At 44.1% G+C, this 15,611-nt stretch overlaps 1 protein-coding gene across 2 annotated transcripts in view; it reads right to left on the bottom strand.

Annotated features, from left to right (window-relative positions):
• Positions 1-15,611, bottom strand: part of DIS3L2 (DIS3 like 3'-5' exoribonuclease 2) — a 179,233-nt gene that overhangs the window by 101,593 nt on the left and 62,029 nt on the right. For both annotated transcript variants that reach the window (XM_085587227.1, XM_021544264.3), the window contains exons 8-9: positions 7,739-7,845; positions 6,326-6,573 (exon numbers count right to left, since the gene is read on the bottom strand). In XM_085587227.1, coding sequence (XP_085443353.1) covers positions 6,326-6,573; positions 7,739-7,845 — 355 coding nt within the window. The remainder of the gene's footprint in view (positions 1-6,325; positions 6,574-7,738; positions 7,846-15,611) is intronic.

Here is a 15,611-nt window from a genome sequence, read left to right as displayed (position 1 = left end):
TGTGAAGGTAAGAAACTTTCCAATTTTAGAGAAAATGCATCCAACAGGAATAAGAAAAGCACAGCCATCCACATGGCAGCTCTAGTGTTACACATGGCTGCCTTGAGACCCTCCCTCCTCTCCTCACCACTGAAAAAGGTGACTTGCCTCTCCTACCAAAAATGAAGAACAGATTCACACCAAATACCAGAGAGCTCCACAGGAAGCTCAGTACACTGCTCTCCATCCCAAAGGATACCCTTCTCTGCCTGGGCAAACCAAGGCCCTGTGAAGACAAGAGATGTGAGGAACCCACACTGCCTCCCTCACAGGACTCACACAGACATGCCCACAGATCATCTTTCCAACCATTTTCCAGGCTCCTTCCAGGACCTCAGCATTCCCAGTCATTTGTTCCTCCTCTCATGGCTAAACAGAAACCTCTGAACCCAGAACTAACTGAGAGGGGCCAATGACCTAGAAACAAATCCCAGACAGGGGAAATTGTCCCCCCCATGCTATCAGTGCTTGATGAAGTACTCTGCATATGTGTGGATGAGGTTGCTGCTCTATTGTGCTTGGAGAAAGTTTCCATCTGCTCCTTTGCAAACCCCAGCATGGATCTGTCCAACAGCTCTGGTGTCAAACAAGGCTCAGCTCTGGACACTGTGCAAAGCAGGACTCCAAAGAAGTGACACATTTGTTCCCCCTCCAGCTGATTATAAATATCCCATGAGAACCCATGTCACACAGTGGCTCCCCCTGTCCCCTTTCTCACCTTTACATAGCCCTACAGTACACAGAGTTAAATTACTTTTTATTTTTTTAATATACTGCAATTAGGCCAATGCACATTACAGTCAATAGAGATAATGTTCCTGACCCAAGAAGATTACAACTGAAATTAAGGTGAATCCATCAAAATATGACACAAAAGAGAGGGGTAATAACACAGCACAAAAACCACCACTCTAATAAGTGTTTTTCCACTGCATAAAATACACAATCATTATATTGATTCTTCTGCTTTAATTCCAATGAGTGAGAACAGACACTAATTACTTTCCTAAATTGGGGCCAAAACAGTGCACTTGTTATTTGGACAAGCAACACTGTCTCAAGGCTTCAAATGTGCCATAAACCCACAGAACAAACCCCAAACTCTCAGCACAACCGAGCCCATCTTCTTTATGGGAGCAAAGCTCTTTCTTCACAACGGGAAGGGCTGTGTAATAAACCTGTCACATTGTGTAATATGCTGGAAAGGATTGCTCGCTTCGTGGTGCGGTAAATTGTAGAGTTCACATCGTCTAGCTTTAAAATAAAAATGAAAACAAGGATAAAAGATATTTCCCTTTATTGTTTCAATTTTATGTACAAACTGTATGGCAGAAATACGTGCGCATTTGGCATCATGGCTGAATTCTCTGTTCCTGCAGCTGGGTCCCAGTCTAATCCTTATTTTAATGTAAATAAATGAGGCATCAGTTTTATCTCCCTCTCTCTCAGCAGTAACAATAAAACAGAGAAATCATCACTTCGTTTCCAATGTCTGGTGCAGAGCTGGGACTGAGCAAGGATGAGCCTGTTGGTCTACAGGCCCACCAGCACCGCCAAGGATAGACAAAACAAAACAGGAAAAGAGAGGACACATTGCCCTACCCAGCAGAAATGTCAAGAACTTGAGTCTTAGGTGCCCCTTCTCTTGGCAGGGCAGATCTGGGAAGTGCACCGAGAGGGCAGCTGGATATCTACAGGACAAGCCATGGAAAGCACCTCTGAATGCCAGAGTGCTTTCCAGCTGCTCTTGAAACTCATGTTCCTCTTGATCCGTTTACTGAAATTAGATTACGAACCATAAGGGGTTTACCCAGAGGTTTGATATAGGACTAATAATTTTTAATAGTAATTAACATTTGATTTACAGTGTTCCAGGGAACATTTCCCAAGTACCTTGAAATAAAAAGTGTATAACTGACTTTAATTGGGGCCATGTTACAGTCACACAGGCATGATGACTTGCATCAGAGCGAAATCTGACAGGACAGCATGTGATCAAAGGTAATGCATATAGGATCACCGATGGCCCCGGAGTAACAGCCAGGCTGCAAAATCCTTCCTGGGGCTCCACGGCCACCAAGGGCAGCAAGAATAGTTCAAGAGGCTTATAAACAACCAGGGGCAGCGGGCCCAGCAGTACTCAGACGTTCACTCCCAGGGAGTCACAGTGTCTGTGACACCCTGGGCTTGCGTGCGTCTCTTTTTTTTTTAAATGTCAAGAGGTAAAAAAAAGTTACAATGGCTACAGACGTAAACATTTCTTTTCTGTGACGCTGATGGGGGAGCATTACCTTGAATTCCTTGAATACCCTTGGATTGATGTCAGACATGGTGGTAGTGTGCACTGAGTGGAACATGCCATGGCTGGGGCAGAACAGAATATTTCTCCAAATCAGCCATAGTTGCAAGATTGCTGAACTGCTCCAAGGTGCCCACACACCAGAGTCTAACCTGCCATGGATGTGCGCCCGGGGCAGAGCCACCCTCAAGCTGCCATCTTCCCTCTCTGGGTGACACTCATCACATCTATTCAGCCACCCATCTCTAGGAACATCTGAGCACACTCAATTCCACTTCATCTCCACTGACTGGAACTGGCCTGTGCGTTCAAAGGTCACATGATGAGAACTCTCCAAAAAGACAAAGCAGGATTACATAAGGCTTGTTTCCTTTGAAAAGCCAGGCAGGCTCCCACGTTGGAGTGAATGACTTCCAATGACTCCTTGCTCAGTTTCTCCTGGAGCAGATTAGTCTGCAGTCATCCTGCATGGAGGGGTTCTTTCAGCAGCAGGAGAACATCCCACACATAAGCCACATGTCCTTAAGAAAGAAGCCCCACTGGGTGCTCCCACTGCCCAGGGCCTGGAGCTCACAGACACAGCTGCACAGGCTGGAGGAAGGCCACAGGTGCCAGTGGAGATGGTGAGAAGGCTGCAGGGCTGAGCATCAGAGGGACAGAGAGCTGTGCCATGGAGCCCCAGTGCTTGAGAGCATAGTCCAGCCCTGCTCCACATCACAGAGCTGCCAGGCCACGTCCCATCGGAGCGCAGGAGCAGCGTGGTGCTCCCAACACGGATGTCCTACAAGGTGGTTAGTTTGTGCCAAGGGAACAAAGCTTTATTGAGTGATACTTCCATCTGCAAGAAGGTGTTTTTTCAACAGAGCTACACTGCTCTGTTGAGAGGACTGGAACTTTTCTTAAGCCTTACAGTGAACTACCCATGGTATCTGGTTATTACCCCTCACACGAAATACACTTTTGAATTTAAAAAAAAAAAAAAATAGAATAAAATGCCAGAGATGAAAAGAATTCCAGCCACTCAAGAGGCTTTGGAAACAGCAGCAAGTGAAATAACACCCTGCAAACATTTCATTTTATTGCAAAAGCTGAAACAAATCATGTCACCTTGACAGACCAATATCTAAGATTTTCAGCTAGAATGGCCACAAGCCCAATGGGACACAGAGGGTGTCAGTGATTCCATGCTTTTCCATTAGTTGTTTTTTTATATAGTCTCATGCATCATCACATTGTGAGACAAAAATTCCACCTTAACTATCTGCAAAAGTGCAGAGACATCTGAACTAATACTCCAAACAACCCTGGACTCCAACACTGAAAATAGTCCCCATAAAATAACGGTACATGGCAGAACTTGCAATATTTCTCTGGAAAAGGAGAATATTTTGGAGCTAATTTGCTTTACCTGTTACCTGAGGCAGGTACAGTTATACAGCATTTCGCTGCCAAAGTAAAGTCACTTTACATGCAGGAGGGAGCACAGCTGCTCCAACTCAGGGCACGGCCAGCATGACCTGGAGCCATCAGTTCCTGCTCACGCCCTCCCAGCACGGGTGACAGGGTGGCCTTTGGAGGGGACAGTGCCACGCTGGTCACCACCAGGTGGCAATCATGACACAGAAACGCACCCCCCTCCCCAAGGGGACCTCCGGGGACTCTCAGGTTGCCCCTGTGCAGGTGACCACCCTGGGTGACCAATGCCACCATCAAACTCTTGGCAGGGACACCTCACTTCTCCACCCACACATGATCACTGTGAAGACCAATCTGTTGTCATTAACTGTGCTTGGAAACCTGGCAATGAATTTCCCAATGGAAAAGGAAAACTGAGGAAGGTGCATAACCAGTCTGGGAGAGTTCAGCTGCAGGATGGAGCGTACCTAGAAACACCCAAGGCATCCAGGGAACATGACTGCCAACTCTGGAGGGAGTTTCCCTTGTCACACTTCCAGCTGACAGTGCAGGGCAATGACCAACAAGCTCTCTGTCCAGACACCTTCAAAACCATGGTGGTGGTGCCAAAGGCGTATCAGGAACTTTATGGGCAGAAGTAAGGGGTGCACAAAAAAGTTCACAAAACATAGCATGTAAACAGCTGCAGACCATCTGCTCTTCTCTCTTTCAGAGGGGCCATGACCAGCAACACAACTTATTATAAAGAAGGCAACATGCCTTATAAATGAGCCCAAAAGCAAACAGAATCCTTTGGGACCTCCAAGAGGTTTCCTTGTCTTTCAGTGTTTAAACAAGCATTATTTATGGCTAAAAACAAAAGGGGTCACCAAGGTTTTATGCTCCCATCTCCACAAGGCACTTACTGAAGTGCAACCAGCTCCCAGAGGAAACGACTATGTATGAATACAATCATGGACATTTTCTTTCCTGACAACACCCTTTACATCTTGGAAACAATCAAACCAGACAGATGAGCATATCCAATATTATCAGAAGTACAGACTAAAGACAAACACATTAACAAATAAAAAATATATTAGCCCATCCTCCTAATTTCCCCTGTTTCTGCTGAAAGGGGGGGGGTGTGCTCATGACAAGAAGCCAAGCAGTACAATCACCTTCCAGTCTTTTCTCAGTTGGAGTCAAAGAAGACAAAGCAAATGTCTGCCAATAAGAAACTTATTCTCAGTGAAGTTCACAGCACAGCCAGACCCTAGTTAAGTGGGGCTCAAAGGGAGGCCACTACAGTTCATGCACTGCAGTTTATCTAGGAAACACTGAGTGACTTCATGGCTCACGTGGCTCTCAAGGAGCACACATGAAACTTGCTATTTACTGGGCACACAAATCAGCAACAACTGATAAACTCTGTGAAATGGGGACTTGAGCTTAGTTTACTTTTAATGGGCTGATAGATCTGTGCCATCACATTTACTCTTAAAAAAGTTTTCTCTAAGTTTTAAGCTTTACCAGCAATTTGAGCTGAGGACTCCCCAACCTACAGTGCTGATACTGTACATCAGCTGTGCTACCCCATCAAAACTGCTTTGCAAGGGGAAGAGAAAACTGGACCTTTTGAACAACTCCCACTACTGCACATGCTTCAGATTACATCCAGATGCACCTGTAAAATCTGACCACAGTATGGCCACAGAGTTACCTACTCTGGATTATCAACTAAACCAGGACTACTAAGTATTCCCAAGATAACTGAATAGATTGACCAACATCCTCCATTTTTTACTGAGACCCATTCAATAGAAACAGTGTGGTCACTCCAGGTGGGAGTTTGGCACCCTGCAGCGGTTCCAAAGAAAAAAGTGAAACTGCTGAAAACCACTGTTTTCTTCATGGAGAGGCAAAATAAACTTGCAATCTGGATCCAGCTCAGCATAGGCCATTTGTGTAGTAGTGGCTTAAAATTTCCTTCTTCACAGCACTGCCAGCAATTTGAACTCTGGACAGTGATGACTTTACAGTGCCTGATGAAACACAGAGTGCAACACCCTTCTCACATGCTTCAGGAGGGAATGAATCTTCTCTTGATTTCTACTATTCCTCCTTGAACCAATGCAACTTTAAAACACAAAAATCTGTGACTTCTTTCTAATTTTTACCAGCAAAGGCGTAAAAACTAAAGATGAGCCTGACAGCCACAGATCTTCCCCTGGCAGAAGGGAAATGTCTGCACACTGTGTACTACTCTTCCATACAGGGAGGAAAGACAGGAAGGCTGCCAGCACCCCATGGTGCTTGTGCTGGTCAGGCTGAGCACGTGTGTTCCCCCTAGACCATGCACTCATCAATGCTGTGATGCACCAGCACTGAAGCAAGGACTCGAAGAATATTTATGAGATTAACTAGTGATGAGCTGTCCTTCATCCCAACATAATTTATCCAACAGAGGGACACAAGACAAGCAGCTTGTTAACAGATTTCTGTCTCTCCAGTTTGTAACAAATTAAGTTAAAACAAAAATTCCAGCTAGAAATCTCAGTCATATCTACGCTTCTGACGGCAGCCACATACCCTGATGCAAAGTTGCTGTCTTCTTTCCAGTCCACAATGCGACAGATGAAGAGCATCTGTGAATAGGCCTCAGGCTTGGCCACGAAGTCTGGAGGGCAATCAGCCAAGGGCACATAGACCCTGGGCACTCTGTGGTCCATAGGTGAGAACATGGCACACCTCTTGAAGAGTTCACTGTTTCTGTCAGCCAGAAGTTTGATGAAACCTGTAGCTGCTCGAGAATGCTTCTTTTCCAAAATATAGACCACCTGGGAGAGGCAACAGTTTCTATAATTAATATAGCAGAGTAAGGATACCCAAAGGCTCAGAAGAGTATCTGGAAAAGTCACAAGGTCTATATCTTGTTTTCCCTGTATGTGTATATGTGTGTGTGCATTTTTTAACCGAGTACCTATTTACAATTTATTTTCTTGCCATCTTGCTCATAGCTATAGAAGAGCTAAGTGCTTTCCAAGTTCTCTACAGCAATTTTCTTGATTACAGGACAAAACCAGACAAGAAGCAGATGCTTCCAAATGCAGGGAATTAGCCACAAAATACAAGCAACTCCTGTAAAATCTTTCATTTGTATTCTCGGCCTGTGATTTCAACAGTCAGCACAGAACAGGCCAGTCCAAAAATGGTGCCGCTGGCAGAGCCAATGCTAACCACAGGAAAGGATGTGCTGTTGGGAATTTGGCAGTTCTCTCCTTCTGTCTGTGCTTTCTGAAGTTAGGGGTTATTTTACCTTTATACAAGATGGCTTTGAAAAGAATAATAAATTACAATATCACTAAATAATTGTTCCAGAGAGGTGTTCATCCAGGCTATATTTTTGTAGACCATAATAAATCACTGGATAACAGAAACATTATAGCCGATTTCCTAAGCTTATACAGAAGAGTCCTTCCAGAAGGTTTCAGGAGCTGCACCTCTGCACAATTCTGAGAGCTGGAATTGCCACACTGGATGAGACCAGAGCAGCCCAGCCAACAACAGGACCAGAATCAGAGGCTGCAAGGGAAAGCACAAGACGTGGAAGAGACCTGACCCAGTCTGACCCAGCAGCTCTTTTCAGGTCTCTTAACATTCAGAGATTGACTCAAATCTTGAATCAACAGTACTAGCAGCCTTTCCAAAGTCTGTAAGAATTAATTCTGACAACTTTGGATATCCTGACACTCATATTAGTATCCAATCTTTTTCCTGAATCTTGCTAAGTAATTTTGCATGACAAACAAAGGGAATTTAACCTAGGAAAATTGGTAAAAATAACAAGTCACTTGATTTTTATCAGATCAGACAATTATTCTCTCTGAAATGGAGAATGAGACTCAAAGATCAACAGATAGAGGCTACAGGGAGGCCAAGGGCTGGTCTCCTTCAGCCTTTGGGAGCACACATGTGCTTACTTGCCACTCTCCATGGATTTACCTTGGCTGTCCTTTGAAGAAACTCATCTGGGAGGAGCCTGGCATCATTGACCTTGGGTCCATCATCTTGCTCTGTTCTCTTCACACCAGTGACCCCAGCAGCCTTCCCTGCATCAAACATACAGGACAGTTACTGTAGCACATTTCCATGACAACTTTGTCTTGGGCCTTTGCTATTAAGTACAATACAATATGCACATAGTAGACTTATTTGAAAGGAAAAAGATCTCTCAGGTGTTAGAATTGCCAAGCATGAAGTAATTATTATTTCTCTGGACTACAACAGACAGCAGATACATGTTCACTTACCATGCAGATGTACAGAAAAGCAACAAAAATCAAAATAAGTCCCAACTTTGTAAGTAGGACTATATCAGTCATAACAGACATAGTAGTAGAAAACAAGTTCTGCTTATTAAATACTACGGGCTAAGAATTTTGTGACATTTCTTAGTTGAAGTCATTAATGTTACATAAACAGTCCGTTCCTACATATATTCATTTAATATTTGATTTCCTTTAAAAACATTATGCAGGGCTATTAAAATGTGTTTAGCTTTGAAACTGAAATCATATCTACTAAGCTGACCCTCTTCAGCCGTGGACCAGGCTTATGAAAAGCCTTATAGAAGTAATGACTACATATGACCAAGAGCTTTCTTCCCTTGAGATCTCTGGACTAGATACTGATAATATTAAAATCAAGTGTCAACTAATTTTTAGTTTGAAATTTTCAAATATTCAGGTATGTGAGTTTGGGAACATCTGCTACAGGTGGCTGGCATTTAATGTTTACAAACATCCAAAGTGATCTTTGCCATGGAGGAGGCTGGGACTGGGCTGCTCTCGAGCTGCATCTCTGCTGAGAGCTTCTGGTTACTGCTCTGCTGGAATTTTTGGGAGGGAAGCATCCACGTGCTCTCTTCTGGAGGGCTCAAGGGAGATGGCTGACTTTTTCCATTTGTATGGTAATCACATTCATCTTGAGCACATGTGCTAAAATCAGGCCTAGAGTGTTCAAAAGAAATCTTGCTTTCCTAAAGAGAGATGATGGCACTGACTGCAAGTTTCAAGGGACGCAGCTGTCACTCCTTCCCTTAGAACACACAAGATAAAGCAACGTTTTGCTGAAGTCTGTGTTGCAGGAGGCCAGCAGCACTCACCCATGAGAGAGAGCCTCCAGAAGCTCTGCAGTGACACGCAGACCCTGTCCCCAAGTGATGCCATCTGTCCCACAGAGCCCCGGACGGCTGCTGGTGACAGGAGGGATGGAGGGTGGTCGCAGTGGAGCAGCACCAGTGTCAGGGTTGGTGCTTGGGAGGGGGGGCAGTGGGACAGCAGCTTCCCAGGGGTTTGGCTGTGCCCCACCATCACCAGGGCATGGTCACAGATGGTTCTGCCCCCACAGAGGGCCTGCACTGCCTCCAGGCAATGTTACCCCAGCAGTCGCTTGACAATGACGGCTCTGCTCTAATGGCAAACTCTGGTCCTCATATGCTGCTAATTATCCTCAGCTTTGCCTTCTGATATGCTCTTCCTCTCCCCAGAGATCTTCTTCTAAGTGACTTTGCTTTTGTTTTATCTTCATTGACTTGCTAGCAGTGCTGAGAGGAGAATGAACAGGTATTCAGGGGTTTAAATAAAAATCTACTTTTCTTACAAAATCTCCAATAATAGAAGCAGCAAAACCATTTCTGATTTACTTCTACTGAAATGAACTCAGACTTGCCAAAACCAGCATTACTACAGGATAAAGCTGCCCAGAGTTTCATGGTGACAAACAAGGTAGGGGAAAAAATAGCTTGCATAATTATAAGCAGTTAAAAAGTGGGGAATACCACTTTCTTGCTTGATTGCTTACCTCCTTTAAGGTTTCTGCCAGCTAAAGGTCATACCAGGCAATCATTTAGCAAAGAATGAAAGCCAGGAGCCATTTTGTTTTCTTATAAATTTTCAAGCAATCAGTTTATGGTGTGTCAGTCATAAAGGCAGCCTGGGCAAAGAACAAAATGATCTGGAACAAAGGAAAACTGGATGGGGTAGAGGACAAGGAGAAGCTGGGAGCCTTCCAAAGGCCATGCCTCCAGGCACACCTGCCACAAGCCCTGGGCTTTACTGGACTGAACTCGCCCCAAGGAACAGCACATACTGGTGGGAAGAGAAACCAGAACTAAACATGTTTTGGAAAAAGCAAGAGCTGCGTTCACTGCTTTCCCAGCGTAGCAGAACAGCAGCAGTGACTCAAGGCTCAGCAGGCAAGAATGAAAAAAGCACCCAGAGTCACGTGAGGAACATGTCCTTGTTAGCACTGCCTTTTTTCCACCTATCCTTCCAATGACCATCTCTCCCAAAAGTCACTTAGAAATTTTCACTGAAGCAGTTTTCTCTGTTAAAAAGAAGCCAGCAGGGATGTCCTGGGGAAGTAACACATACACACATGCAAAGACACAGGAGCACCAGGATGCAGCTGTCACATGGAGAACAGCAAATGGGTGGCCAGGCCCACCTGAGCCTGGGTTGGGACTCTGCCCCCTCTTCCTGCTGAAGATAAGCCCCAGGTGAACCCAGGACAGATATCAGAAAGCACCCAAACTCCCACCATGGCGGATGATAGAACTTGCCTTTTCCTTCATGGCCAGCATCAACTGGGGGCCTTTGGCTGGCTGGAGAGTGTCTTCTTCCGTGGTCTCTCCAATTTCATCATCCCTCCCAAAAAATCCTGGTATTATGAGAGACTCCAGCAGGCAGTCTGGGATCTACAACTACTCCATCAACAGGAAAAGGAAGCTAATCCCAGCCATCTACTTCTTCTTACCCCTCTTTTTTAACCAACTTCAGTATCTCAAATACCATCACACACATTTACTAAGGGCAAATGCTCCTGAAACAAAGGACAGGGAAGAAGAGAGGAACTCTCTACTCCTGGAGCCAAGAGATGTAGACTTCCCTACAGCTTGTAGCTGCACCTTTTGAAGTCAAAATTCTGTTGGTATCAGGGCTACATCTACTGCTCAGGGGTCTACAGCAGCAAAGCATCAGCCATGAGGAATCCCTGTGACAAAACCTTCAGCTCAGAAGGGACAACTACCCAAATCCAATATCCACCTGGCTCAGTTGTCCAATTATTGCACAGGAATCTCAGTCTCAGCAGCAATAATCTGCCACAGAGTATAATACCTGAGTTCCCTGCATACATCTCTGACAGTCCCTCTCCTTCACTACACATCCTCCTCCCCTTCAGTGGAGCTGAGCCCAGAGGAGCTGCAACAGGGCCCCACTAGAGACTGGTAGTCTAGAAGATCTCAGCTGGGAGATAGAAACATCACCCACAACAGGGCAGAGGCACGGAGGCAATCCAAAAGGAGGGATGACTTGTGAGAGGAGCAGGATTTTGTGCTGGGAAGGTGGGAAGAAACTCCTTCCATTATGCCAAACTAAAAATGAATTATTCTGACCCCTTTACTGCAGTGGTTATCCAATGACCATTCAGTATTTCCACCCTAGGCAAAGACATGTTTTCTGAGAAAGATTTACTATGTTAGCTTGGGCAGTACTTCACAAGCTTATCTTACAGTGAAAACACACTTCAGCAACCAGGATCCAGTGAAACTGCATTATAATCTCAGTGTTTTCCTTTCAGCGATTATCTGACAAACCAAAACTGTAATAGTCTTACTTAAAAAAAATTAGGCACTAGACACAAAAAGCAACTCAAATTAGTTATGTTATTACCAATGAACAGGTCCAAGACACTTGGAATTTGCCTCCCTCTGTAAGAGATCAGTTTAGGCAGCTTCAATACACACTTAGATTTGCCTGACAGGCATTCCTAGGTCAAACGTTACTTTTTTTTAAAGCCACCCAAATTTCCTTTTACAAATCAATTACCATCACATAAAAAGGTGGCCAAAGTGGACCAAAAATCATCAGACTAGAATTCTAATCACTTATGACAGATCCAAAATCATTTTCACTAGGTTTGCATTGGTCACTGTGGAAATTTGCAATTCTGTCCAAAATGAATACAATTAAAGATGCAATATCCACTTGCAAACGAAAATATATCATAGTTTCAGATCTCAAACACAACTTACTGAAAAAAAACAAAAATCTCCCTCCCTGAATGGAAAAAGCCAAGTTTTTTAAGAAAATAGTTCAATGTTTGCTACTTCAGCTAGAAAAAATGTCCTTGAGCAGCTGGGTTACTCTACATGGGAGTATTTAAGAATCCCATCAGAAAATACTGTTCTTCAGCTCAGTGCTCAGATACCAGCAGAGCTGTAAACCTTTCAGTGGCAAAGCCAGCTACTTACTAATGAAGCAACAGCACTCAGGTTCTCTGATGTCTGCTTCAATGGGCAGTTTTCAGGATATTATGCTTTAGTACTAAATACCTGAGTGGTGTAAACCTGACCAATTTATTATAAATATCTCCAGGACTGCGTGTCACATGCACAAAGGATGCGTTTTTGCAATTCTGTTTATATCAGCACATAACAGACACTAGGAAATTATACTCCCTTCAATCCAAAAGTGATACATACATACCCAGAGATTTGCTCTGGGCTACAGTATTCTGCTACAATCTTAATTTTTAGGGATATCAGGAAGGAAATGTTCCTGTTTAGAAGAAAGTACAAGGATTCTTCATATTCTGGAACTGATGGTTTCTTGGTACGGAATAGTTTTTTTCTTCAGAACACAAACCTACCAAAAGGTAGGGAAGAAGGAAAGTCTGTTTCACTTGGTACAGGTACTATCCAAAACTGGTACCTATTTTAAACACCCTATAAGTAGGGTCACCTAGCAAAGTATCACAGAAAAAGCAGTGCTTTGTATTTATACCTCCCCACCCAGAGCTTTCCACCTGTGATGGAGGAAAGACAGATATTTCACTGCGACAAGACTGTTAAGCCAACAGCCTTGGAATTTAACACATGCTGCCTGTCCAAAATCAGCCTAACAGCTCCCATGTGCAATGAAAGAGGGCTCTGCAGTAAGAAGCAAACCAGCTCCAAACCATGCAGCACTCCTGAGTTGTCTCATCGCAGAGCTGTGTCTAATGAACAGGACTAACCTCCTCAGAGATGTTTATTTTTGAATACTCATTTCAGCAAACTCACCCTGCCACAGCTGTTCATGTCTTAACACCTGAGCACACACACCTGCCTGCCCAAGGGCACACTGAAGAGAGGACTGGGAGACTCAGATGATTAGCATCAAGATTTTTGGAGATGCACAGGCAGGAGGAGACCCTCAGAGAGGGAGAGGAAAGGCTTAATAACAGATGTGTAGAGCACAGACAAGCATCTGCAGTATCAGAGCAAAGGCAATGTGAAAAGGTGAGTACAGCTGTCTCCCTCAGACATGCAAGGCAGCCAAGCATGTAATTATTTACTTATATTTAGCCATCTCCACAAGGAGGGATGGAGGAGATGGCAGAAAGATGGGACAAGAGTGTCACTTTTCCACAGAACCCTCCAAGTCTGATCCACAGCAAAGACCAACATAATTTTGGGAAGCTGCCTTCTAGCCCAGCAGATCAGATCATAGCTGTCCTAATAGCCACATACCATTACTACAACCACAGCACGGCCACACAGACCTCCTGGTCCTCTCATGTCCTTGAGAAGCACTCAGTCAGCAGAAGGGTTGGAAGCCTTATTGCAAGAGAACTAAACCTACAAAAAAATCAGGTGGTGCTGCAGCCTACAGAAATACAGTTCTATTACATTAGTAACAAGCAAAATCAAAATGTTACAAAAATAATTCCATTGAGTATTTTGCCTATTTACTTAATGTTCTTCCTTCCTGCAGGTGCATTTGTTCCTAAAGTCTGTGTGTCCAGTATTACTATTCCATGGAAAATATGTTAGCTGAATGAATCCTAATCTGCTCCATCCTGGAAATCTTGCTGCTAACAATGACCATACTCTGTTTATCTCCACACCCACCATTCACTTTCAGTATCATGCCCTCTCATTTACTTGACCTAAACTTGTAACTCAAAGGAGAAACATAGGTGACCCCAGGAACATATGGTAATATGCCGAACTTAATCTAATTCCTGTTACCTAATTGCCTAAGTAATTTATTTTTTCCAGTACTTAAGAAGTCATTTGGGGGTCAAGATAGCTTACTGGGGAAGAACAGTGTAAGGAACTTTCCCAACATTAACTTCCATTGCAGGCTTCAGCTTTACAGCAAAAGAATAACTGGAGCTTTTTCAGCCCATAGCATTTAATCAGTGCAACCATAAAGCCCAATTTGTTCAATACCAGTAGAACACTTTTCTTCAGTTGCTATATCATTTATTCTGCTAGAAATGTATGTTGTCATTTAAGAAAAGTGATAGCAACAACCAGAAGAGCCAGATCCAGAGACCCACAAACATGAACTTAGGATAAACTGCCTAAGTTTATACAGAGCTGTCTCGAAGAGCTGAAACTGCTCCAGCTTCTCTGCTGGCTTTCCAGGCTTCAGCAGAGTGAAACTGATCCGATTTTTGACAGTTCCACCTCAAGGATTTCTATTAAAAGCCGTGTAACTGAGAAGATTTCCTGGTGAGCTTTCGCTCTGCTGCGGCCTAGAAATTTTAAGAGCTATGCAGTGGAGATGATCCATCTCCAGAAAGCTGCAGGCTAGGAAAGAACTGTGAAGCTCCTTAAAAGCACTCAGAGTGAACAGGAGCCTCAGGAGAGGAGGGAGAACACTTGTTCTTTCCAGCAGCCAGTGAAGCTGGGGGACTCCAAATATGCCAGACTTCATGGCTGCTAAACTGAAAGGGTGAGCCTGAGCAGAGCAAAGGTTCAGCACATAATCCAGATTTTTGTCACCATCATTTCATCTACCAGACTTGGCCAAGGAGAGGAATAGCAGTAACTCTCTGAACTCTGCCTGGTCCAATACAAGACACTGGTAACTGCAGGACCCCAGGTGCCAGAGGAAGGCATACAAAGCAAGTAGGCACCTTGTCAAGCCTAAAAGGAGAGAGAGGACACAAAAGCACTAGAGGGGACATGGAAGTGCATGAGAAGTGCAGAAGTGCAAAACAGAGGCTAAACTCTACATTATAAATACATTTTTCTATTTTGCTAGAAAGATCCAAAAACCCTTCTAAGCACTGACTCTAGAACATCACCTGGAGAAAAGAAAGGCTTCATGTATTACACAACCATACAGTGAACTTACCAAACATCACCATTTCAGTTAAGTCAAGCAATCCTGAAATACTCAAAATACAGCCTCCAGTCAGCAGTAGTGTGGACACCAAGCAATTTTAGGTCATAACTTCTGACCTTACAAGGCCTACTAGAGACTGACAGTCACATTTGACTTGACAGAGATCTCCACCTGGTGAATACTGAACAGGCAGGGAAACACGAGCAAATTCTGCAGCAGCTTCTAAATTCTGTTGACCCTACCCATTATCTATTGGTTACTCAGTTCATGTGAGCTCACTCTGCCTGTAAATGAGCTATTTCTGTTCAAGCTTCATTATGTCAAGGCAATGAGCAAGCTTCAGACATTCACATATCCAAGCTCTGATTTGCAGCAGGGTAGGTGTAAGTGGAAATCCTGAACAAACACAACTCTCTGATTGCTGCCAGGGCAGCCAGTCCACCAGCTTGATGACTTCCACCCCCGTGGGAAGCAGGATATTTTGTGTATCTGGTGGAGTAAGATCTCCCGTGAGAAGAGTTGAAAAAAGCTGAGCAAACGAGTTTGACAAGGATCACTTTTGGCATAGTGACACTGTTTTACAAACTTTTATTTGAATATCATTTTGCTAAAGAAGGGCTGAGGCACTTTTATGGGAACGGCTGCCATTCTCATGAGTGCAAGTAGCCACTACTGTTCAATTGCTGATGTTT

Source organism: Lonchura striata, chromosome 9, assembly GCF_050655825.1.
Source record: "Lonchura striata isolate lonStrDom1 chromosome 9, ASM5065582v1, whole genome shotgun sequence".
Lineage (NCBI taxonomy): Eukaryota > Metazoa > Chordata > Aves > Passeriformes > Estrildidae > Lonchura > Lonchura striata.
The sequence above is the reverse complement of the archived record's forward strand: the minus strand, read 5'-3'. Positions and strand labels throughout refer to the sequence as shown.